Raw genomic sequence first — 10,000 nt, 5'->3', positions numbered from 1 at the left:
AGTGTGTGTGTGCGGTTACATAAAACACTCAAAACGCTTCAGAGAGATGTAAAACACACACACACACACACACACACACACACACACACACAGGGGAGTGATGATGCACAGACGAGGCTTCAAAAAGTTATCTGAAGAAAGAGTGAGGTGAGTGACTGTTAGAGAACGTCTGTGAAGAAGAGACGAGAGAAAAAAACAAAGAGAAAATTACAAGAAACTAACGGAGAAAGAGAAAGAGTGAAATGAAAAGAAAACAAAAGACAAGGTCAATGGAAGGACACGAGAGAGAGAGAACTGATGGGCGATCGACACCAGCTGACATCACAGACAGATGAGGAAGAGGAGGAGGAGGACGAGAAGGGACAGGAGGAAGAGGAAGAGGTGGTGGAGGAGAAGGGACAGGAGGAAGAGTGAGAGGAAGAGGAGGAGGAGGAGGAGAAGGGACAGGAGGAAGAGTGAGAGGAAGAGGAGGAGGAGGAGAAGGGACAGGAGGAAGAGGAAGAGGAAGAGGAGGAGGAGGAGGAGGAGAAGGGACAGGAGGAAGAGGAAGAGGAAGAGGAGGAGGAGGAGGACGAGAAGGGACAGGAGGAAGAGGAAGAGGTGGTGGAGGAGAAGGGACAGGAGGAAGAGTGAGAGGAAGAGGAGGAGGAGGAGGAGAAGGGACAGGAGGAAGAGTGAGAGGAAGAGGAGGAGGAGGAGAAGGGACAGGAGGAAGAGGAAGAGGAAGAGGAGGAGGAGGAGGAGGAGAAGGGACAGGAGGAAGAGGTGGAGGAAGAGGAAGAGGAGGAGGAGGAGGAAGAGTGAGAGGAAGAGAAGGAGGAGGAGGAAGAGGAGGAGGAGGAGGAGAAGGGACAGGAGGAAGAGTGAGAGGAAGAGGAGGAGGAGAAGGGACAGGAGGAAGAGGTGGAGGAAGAGGAAGAGGAGGAGGAGGAGGAGGAGGAGGAGGAGAAGGGACAGGAGGAAGAGGAAGAGGAGGAGGAGGAGGAGGAGGAAGAGGAGGAGGAGGAGAAGGGACAGGAGGAAGAGTGACAGGAAGAGGAGGGGGAGGAGGAAGAGGAAGAGGAAGAGGAAGAGGAGGAGGAGGAGGAGGAGAAGGGACAGGAGGAAGAGGAAGAGGAAGAGGAGGAGGAGGAGGAAGAGGAGGAGGAGGAGAAGGGACAGGAGGAAGAGTGACAGGAAGAGGAGGGGGAGGAGGAAGAGGAGGAGAAGGGACAGGAGGAAGAGTGAGAGGAAGAGGAGGAGGAGGAGGAGGAGGAGAAGGGACAGGAGGAAGAGTGAGAGGAAGAGGAGGAGGAGGAGGAGGAGGAGAAGGGACAGGAGGAAGAGGAAGAGGAGGAGGAGGAAGAGAAGGACGAGAAGGGACAGGAGAAAGAGGACTTTTCTTCAGCCGCCAACTCACACGTCACACGTCTTCATCCTCCTACTCTTCCTTCTCCTCTTCGTCTGCAGCAGCAGCAGCAGCGCAGCCAGAGGTCAGAGGTCACAGTCTGAACGCCTCCACCTCGGCCCATCGTGAGTCTGACTTCACCACGACCAGCGTCATCAGAGGTTCTGACTCAGTTCTGAGGAACATAACTCGATCAGAAACATGAAGAGGAGGAGGAGGAGGGAGGAGGGAGGAGGGGGAAGAGGAGGAGGAAGAGGAGGAAGAAGAGGGAGGAGGAGGAAGAGGAGAAAGTAGGAGGAGGGGGGAGGAAGAGGAGGAGGAAGAAGAGGGAGGAGGAGGAAGAGGAGGAGGAAGAAGAGGGAGGAGGAGGAAGAGGATGAGGAAGAGGGAGGAGGAGGAAGAAGAGAAAGTAGGAGGAGGTAGGAGGAAGAGGAGGAGGAAGAGGGGGTGGAGTTACAGGGAGGAGGAGGAGGAGGAGGTAGAGTGAGGAGGGAGGAGAACGATGGAGGAGGAGGAGTTGGAGGAGTTAGAGGAGGAGGAGAAAGTAGGAGGAGGGAGGAGGTAGGAGGAAGAGGGAGGAGGAGGAGGAGTTGGAGGAGGAGGAAGAGGGAGGGGGAGGAAGAGGGGGGAGGAAGAGGAGGAGAAAGTAGGAGGAGGGTGGAGGAAGGTGGAGGAGGAGGAAGATAGGAGGAAGAGGGAGGAGGAGGAAGAGGAGAAAGTAGGAGGAGGGAGGAGGAAGAGGGAGGAGGAGGAAGTAGGAGGAGGGGGGAGGAAGAGGGAGGATGGAGGAAGAGGAGAAATAGGAGGAGGGGGGAGGAAGAGGGAGACCCTAAAAACAAGGGAGGAAACAGAAGAGGGAGGAGGAAGAGGAGGAGGGAGGAGATAAAACGTAAAGTGAATGAAGGAGAAAGAATAATAGATGAGGGAGGGAAGAGAGGAAGAGGAGAGGGTGAAGGTGAAGGAGGTACCGTGAGGTCACAGGGTCGATACAGCTGATGTCCACTAGATGGAGCAGTTCAATCTGCATTCAGCCTCATGTCTCCACAGCAACCAGCAACCAGCACACACACACACACACACACACACACACACACGCACGCACGCACGCACGCACACACACACACACACACACACTTGACTAAAGTTTTCAAACAGAGAGACATGATTAACACTTCAGAAGAAGTTCAGAATAAATGGGGACAAAACAACTGGTTCCTCTCCAGGACCTGGTTCTTGTCCAGGTTCTTCTCCAGGACGTGGTTCTTCTCCAGGACCTGGTTCTTGTCCAGGACCTGGTTCTTGTCCAGGTTCTTCTCCAGGACCTGGTTCTTGTCCAGGACCTGGTTTCCCGGGCCTGGGGCGACGGGTGCTTCAGCTGCTGACGTCCCCACAGGTTCTTGACTCACAGGTTGTGAGTTATTTAAAGAAGTTCATAAGGTAATTTCCATAATACAGTCAAACGCCTTTATAAGGCAACTGAGGAGCAGTGAGCTCACACACACACACACACACACACACACGGTCATGATGTCATCACAGCAGAGGGTGAATCCCAGACGTCTGCTCCGGTGTGTGACGCTGCGTCTTCTCTGCTTCCTCTACAGTCACATGTGTTCTCTGGTTCCACAGGAACCTTCAGAACCGACAGCACAGAGCACCTTCTGAGAACAAACCAGAACCTTCTGAGAACCTGGGTGGAACGAAGATGGAACCATCCCATCAGACTGTTAGAAACTTGTAGAACCTTCTTCTCACGTAGAACCACTTTAGAACCCTCTTGGACCCTTAAATATCAGAAACCCATCTGATTTTCTGATGTTCTCCTACTGAAGCCACTAGAACCTGTGAAAACCTCCAGACCTTCTTCAGAACCTGTAAAACCCAGTGAGGTCCCCAGAACCCTTTAAGAACCCCACTGGAACATCCTTCAGACCTTAAACTCATCTCCTCCCTTCTCAGGCTGAGGAGCCTCGAGGAACCTCTCTAGAACCAGAGAACCTCCTGATTGTCAGGGTGATGGTGATGATGAAGAGAGGATGATGAAGAGAGGATGACCTCCTAACAAGGTCATAATGGGCTTGAGGATTTTGTCTCCGTCAACATGAAAGGAGGAAATAAAGTTCTTGTAGAAGGAAAGTCTCCACCAAGGACGTTAAGTTTTCAAACTTGTCTGTCTGTCTGCCTGCCCGTCTGTCTGCTGGAACATGGACCTGTCTGCCTGCCCGTCTGTCTGATGGAACATGGACCGGTCTGCCTGCCCGTCTGTCTGATGGAACATGGACCTGTCTGCCTGCCCGTCTGTCTGATGGAACATGGACCTGTCTGCCTGCCCGTCTGTCTGATGGAACGTGGAGAAAGAAAGGTAGGTTGACGTGATGTCATGAGTCGTGATGTCCTGACCGGCGAGCGGCTAAAAACTAAACACTGTGAGACTGTGAGCGACTGACGGACAGAAGAGTCACAGACGGAGAACAAGTCATCATCAAACATTCACCCTCAACATGTAACTCATCCACAGCTGAGAGGGAGGAGGGGGGGTGGGGTGGGGGGGGGTGGGGGGAATCCCGGCTTCGCTCCATTAACAGAGGAGAAACACAGGGAGGGGAGAAACAAATAAAGAGAGAGAGAAGGAGGAGGAGGAGGAGGGTGAAGGTAAAAGTTAGAAGTGTTATGAGTCACAGAGAGATGGGAGGAGCCTGAGAGAGAGAGAGAGGGGGAGAGAGAGAGGAGGTATAATTATGGCAGGAGGCTGCCAGGGCGAGAGAGAGAGAGAGTCCAGCCCACTCCGGTAAAACCATTCAACTGGTGAACGAGGGAACATTCACCACACAGAGAGAGAGAGAAAGAGAGAGAGGAACTCCCTTCGTCTGGGATAACTTAGACTTCAACACACACACACACACGCACACACACTCACTCTGCAGCGACCTCATCCCGGGAACACGGATCCTCCGACACTCCACAGATTTTCCTTCTCTACTCTTTTTTCCATCATCCTCCACTCATCACAGACTTTCTTCTTCTCCTCCTCTTCCTCCAGACGCCTCCTCGTCGTTCAGCCATCTGTCTCCGACAGGGACGAACGAGGATTACTCACTTCTCTCTCTTTTGTCCTCCGCTCTCTCGCTTCTTTAGAGCCTTTTTTTCCCTCCGTTTTTCGCAGGTGGACTGTGAACGGAACTTGAGAGAACGAGGGAGCAGACGGAGAGAGAGAGAGAGAGAGAGACTTTGAAACAAGAGGACTTTTTTTCTTCTTCCAACACTTTGGGTCAGAAACTTTTCCTCCGTCTGTCTGCATCTGGCAGCATCACCGACCCAGCAGCCAATCAGGCGCCTGCTCTCATCATGTCCCCTCTGCTCAGCTGGACCGTCCTGCTGCTGCTGCAGAGCTGCCGCTCGTCCTGTCTGGACCCGCCGTCAGAACCACATCCTCCTCCGTCCCTGACCGTCCAGCCTCAGGACCAGCAGCCGCTGCCGGACGCCCACTGCCCCTCCTGCGCCCTGGCCAGGATGAGGAGGAACGAGGACGGCGCGGCGGCGGGGCACGAGCGAGAGGAAGAGGAGGAGGCGGCTCAGCAGGACGTGGTGGAGGCGGTGAAGAGGCACATCCTCAACATGCTGCATCTCCAGGCCCGGCCCAACATCACCCGGCCTGTCCCGCGCGCCGCCCTCCTCAACGCTCTGCGCAAGCTCCACGTGGGGCGAGTGTCGGAGGACGGCAGCGTGCAGATCGAGGGGGGGGAGGAGGAGGCTCGAGGACGGGGAGGCCGGGGGGGGGGAGGAGGGGCTGCTGCCGCGGCGGCTCAGACGGGAGACGGCGGCGACGCTCAGGAGACGACGGAGATTATCACCTTCGCAGAGGCTGGTGAGTGAAACACTGTGTGTGTGTGTGTGTGTGTGTAGACAAAAGACAAAATGTGTGGACAGTAACCAACGACGTGTGTGTGTGTAAAAAGATCAGCTTGTTGAAAATGATCAGTTGACACCTGCTTACTCACTGTGCCCAACCCGTCATACACACACACACACACACACACACGCACGCACACACACGCACACACGCGCACACACACACGCGCACACACACGCGCACACACACGCGCGCACACACACACACACACACACACACACCTCTGTAATCGCCCCCTGCTGTTCCCAAAGAATACCTCATTATCTACTTAAAGTCAGAGAAGATTTGTGTGTGTGTGTGTGTGTGTGTGTGTGTGTGTGTGTGGAGTAACAGAGGGAGGAGGCGCTCTGCGACTCGTCCCCTCCGTCGTCACCTTTGACCTCTGGCTTCACCCTCGTTCTAACACCGTCAGGTCCATGAAGGGTCACAAGGTCAAAGACACTCCAGTTTGTGATATTGATTAATTATTGATTCGTTATTGATTTGTTATTGATTTGTTATTGATTTTGTTGTGATGTGTTTGAGAGCAACACAGTTTTCCTGAGAGTCCAGATGAAAATATGATGAAATCTGATTCATATGAAATATATAGTTTGTCAGTGAAGTGAAACGTTTCACGTTTACACTTCCTGGTTCTTTTCTTCACGGCACCTGTCAGTCAGGCCGAGTGGGCGGGGCTGCGGTGGCTGCGTGTTGATGTGGTTTGCGTCTGCAGCAGCAGATGGAAAAGATTCTGACGAAGTGGATCAGAGTCACGTGACGTCCGGAAAGTTTTCATCCCCAAAGATCAAAAAAGTAAAAACCGTCTGACAGATTCTGTCCTGGGACGCTCAGCGTGTCCCGACTCAAGACGGAGGAAACAAGGAAGTGGTCTAGTGCGTGTCGTCATAGTAACGAGCAGGTGTGATCAAATGTTCCGTGTCTGAAGGTTTAAAAAAAGAACCCGTCGCTCACACGGCACAGAACCTTGTTGTCTCTCACCCGTGAGAAGACTTTGCACCCAGCTCGGTCCGGGGGTCCGGGCTTTGTCACGAGGAAGCGATGCGTTCAGGGACCTCGGTTCATTATTTTGGGCGACAGGAGATGGCGAGTTCGGGGGAAGCGGCGGCGACGGCGGAGGGGACGACTGGATTCTTGGCGGAGACAGTGTCGGCCTCCGTTTAGCAGCTCGACACAATATCTATCTGTCCGTCCCCTGGCTGCCCCCCCCCTCCCCCCACACAGACGACAATTAGGCTAATTGAACTTAATTGAACACATCATTAGCGACATTCCACGATCCACTTTCATCTCTGCCTCTTGCTAACCTCCGTGTGCCTTCGCTCCTCTGGCTGACAGAATAAAACGCTCATTGTTGGATCAGCCGCCGTCGTCTGGGATTCAAACCAGCGACTCGCTGGACGGACGCCCGCCCTCCGGCCGCTGAGGGGAAGCGGTGGATCACAGCAGCGGAGAGACTTTCCTCTCGTTTCCTTTGATCTGTTTCCTCCTCTCGTCTCTTCTTTCCGTCAGTTTCAACCTGTCACTCACTTCCTCTCCTCCTCTTCACGTGACACGTGGCCTTAGCGTGTTGATGGCGTGTCGTCGTCGTCACGCTGCTGCTCTTGTCTCTGCTTTGATGGGTGACCAGCAGCCAAAGATGTTCTCTGTCTGGAGAGATGATTCACTCCGTAGTAAACAGCTACAGATTGTGTCCAGACACACAAACACACAAACACACTACGAAGAGTCTGATGCATCTCATTCTTCTGAGCCACACAGTTTTCCAGACGCTATTAGAAACACATCAGTGAGTCACACTGAACACACACACACACACACACACACACACACACACACACACACACACACACACACACACACACACACACACACACACGAACACACACACACTCTGATTCTTTCTGTTGCTCCAAATGTGGATGAATCCGCTGCAGAAAATCGTCCAAAACAAATCTAACGTTTCTCCTTCTGTTGTTTAAAACTTAACTCATCTGGTCATAAGCCCCGCCCCCTGGGGCCTGGCTGCAGTATAGGTCACAAGCCCCGCCCCCTCCATGAGTTAAATAACTGTTTGTCACCAGCACAAGATGGCGGCGCCTGAACCTCAGACGTGTTATCTTCATGTTTGTACGACCGGCTTGTTTACGCTCAGGAGCTGCTCTGATTGGTTGTTTACATCTGATCGATAAGAGAATCATTGAAATGTTGAGCTGTCTGTCTGGTACAGAACTTTGTGAGTGAAAAAGCGATGGGACCAGCGCCTGGACGGCGTCAGACACCGTGACAGTTTGATTGTGGACCAGATGAACGTCTCGTTTCCTCGAGACGCTCGGACGTTTGTGCGTCCGAGCGTCAGATCGTCAGTCGTCTCATTACGGATCGACGGGCCTGGGAACCCGGACACACGGCGCTCGGAGCTGGCACTTCAACTTCAATTTAGCTCAAAACTTTTATTGTCCCGAGAGAGAAAATCTGGCGTTTGGAGACGAGGTCTGAAAATGAGAAACATGCCATAAAAAAAAGATTGTGGTATTGTGGGCGTGATAGATGACGGGCGGAGGGAAACACGGAGGTCTGGTTCTCACTCCCTCGTGTTTATGTCACTCTTCATGTTGGAAACGGAATTTGGAGGAATTCTTCACAGCTACAGTTTTATTTGGTCCCGACAGCCGGACGACGGTCACAGTTTCATTCTGACGAAGTGATAAAAATACCACAGAACAACCTCAGAGCATAAACACACAGAACAGAAACATATCAGAGTCAGAGGCGCTCGACTCCCACGGCCACGACGTCGTTAACACGTTCACATACCACTTTCTTACTTGTTACTTATTTCAAGGAAAAATAAAATAATCTTAAAGTCGTTGGTGCTACGGACAAACTAGTTCCAGACATCACGTGAGTGTGAGGTCTGACCACGTTAGAGAAGGGACATTTGTCCACCAGGTTCCCTGCGATTGCGCCGAGGAGTCGTGTGATGTCAGTCTGATGGATCCGGCGTCTGGACGTGACGTCGTGCTCGTACTCTTTGATCCTCCCAAAACCGAGTGGCGAGGCCTCTCCGCCGCTCGACCGGCCGCTCCACGGCGTGACACAGATTTAGTGTCACGTGTCACATGTGCTGCCAATAAGGCCGAGCGGGGCGTCGCCTCTCAGGATGTGGGAGCGTGACTTCAGCCTTACAGTCCTCACTGAGGGGACCACACGGCCACGCCACATTACACCTTCATGCGTCACCTGCAACATCGTGTGGAGTCACGTGACCTGAGGTTTCTCTACGAACCAATGACGGTGAAACTGTGATGTGAGAGTGGGTTGTCGACGCCCTCTGTGGAGGCTCGCAGGCTCGTTCTCCAGACTCACTTCCCTGTAAAGTAAACTGAGGGTTTAATTATGTTGTCACACGTGTTTTCTTTTATACAAAACTCTTTAAATTTGTACCAAATTTAAACCTGATCGTGTCTGAACTCGACGCTCGAGGAGGTTTAAACCAGAAACACACACACACACACACACACACTCGCACACGCACGCACACTCGGACACGCACGCACACGCACACACACTCGCACACGCACACACACACTCGCACACGCACACACACACTCGGACACGCACGCACACACACACTCGGACACGCACGCACACACACACTCACGCACACACACACTCGCACACGCACACACACACTCGGACACGCACGCACACACACACACACTTGTTGCAGCTCTGTGTTCATTGGCTGGTTTGATGAAACAGAGACGTTCAGTCGCATCGTGAGCTGAAGCCTCGTTTATCTCCTGCAGGTAAACATGGAAGTCTATTCTCAAACTCTGACACTTTAATTACAAGTCACCCACTGAGCGTGTGTGTGTGTGTGTGTGTGTGTGTGTGTGTTGGGAGGGGGAGGGGGGTTGGCCGGGCCCACTGATCCCTCCTAATGTAAACTACAGAGACAGAAGAAAGAGAGACTGAGATCCTGTTAATGTTACAGGTCTGAGGAGCAAAGTGTGTGTTTGTTGGGGACGGAGTGACACACTCAGTGTGTGTGTGTGTCTGTGTGTGTGTCGGCAAGTTCCCGCTCAGCGTCCACACTTGTTTAAATATCAGACTCCGCCTCCGTCCGGTCGAGTGTTTTGTCTTTGTATCAGAAATAATATCTGCGTCCACACTAACACACGTGACAACACACACTAGTCACGTGACCACTCAGGTGTAAACAGGAAGTGGATTGTCTCCCTCTGCAGCTGGTTGCTTAGTAACAGCGATGGTAAAGGAAACGGTTCCTGACAGGAAGTGTTAGTGACGGGAGCGGCAGCCTTTCCACACGTCTCTGGTTCAGAGGACTGCACCGTGCGTGTGGACGCCAGGCGTAACCATGGCAACAGCGATGAGCTGTAAAGCTCTGTAGTGTCTCAGAGAAACGAGTCAGATCCTTTAATGTAAACACGACGGAGCAGAAGACAGGATGTGGTCGTGTCTGATTTGTTACATCTGTATACGACCGACTGTACCTACACATCTCCTGTAGCTCCGCCTCCGAGCTGCTGCTGACGTCAAGACACACACACACACACACACACGCCTGTTGAGCGTAACTCAGAAGAAGGGATTATGATGGACAATGACGTGTGTGTGTAAACACAGGGAACAGAGGACGGCGGGTGTGTTCACTCACTGATCAACAATCAAATCCT

At 52.7% G+C, this 10,000-nt stretch overlaps 1 protein-coding gene and 1 long non-coding RNA gene across 2 annotated transcripts in view; one reads left to right on the top strand and one right to left on the bottom strand.

Moving 5' to 3' along the window:
* The first annotated feature begins 3,984 nt into the window (after positions 1-3,984).
* The window catches only part of inhbaa (inhibin subunit beta Aa), a 9,757-nt gene continuing 3,741 nt past the window's right edge, over positions 3,985-10,000 (top strand). Inside the window, exon 1 of the mRNA XM_047329711.1 lies at positions 3,985-5,252. Coding sequence (XP_047185667.1) covers positions 4,733-5,252 — 520 coding nt within the window. The 5' untranslated portion in view covers positions 3,985-4,732. The remainder of the gene's footprint in view (positions 5,253-10,000) is intronic.
* Positions 7,932-10,000, bottom strand: part of LOC124849749 — a 4,367-nt gene continuing 2,298 nt past the window's right edge. Inside the window, exon 2 of the long non-coding RNA XR_007030261.1 lies at positions 7,932-8,670. This is a non-coding gene — a long non-coding RNA (uncharacterized LOC124849749). The remainder of the gene's footprint in view (positions 8,671-10,000) is intronic.

This window comes from Scophthalmus maximus, chromosome 21 (genome assembly GCF_022379125.1).
Source record: "Scophthalmus maximus strain ysfricsl-2021 chromosome 21, ASM2237912v1, whole genome shotgun sequence".
Classification (NCBI taxonomy): domain Eukaryota; kingdom Metazoa; phylum Chordata; class Actinopteri; order Pleuronectiformes; family Scophthalmidae; genus Scophthalmus; species Scophthalmus maximus.
The sequence above is the reverse complement of the archived record's forward strand: the minus strand, read 5'-3'. Positions and strand labels throughout refer to the sequence as shown.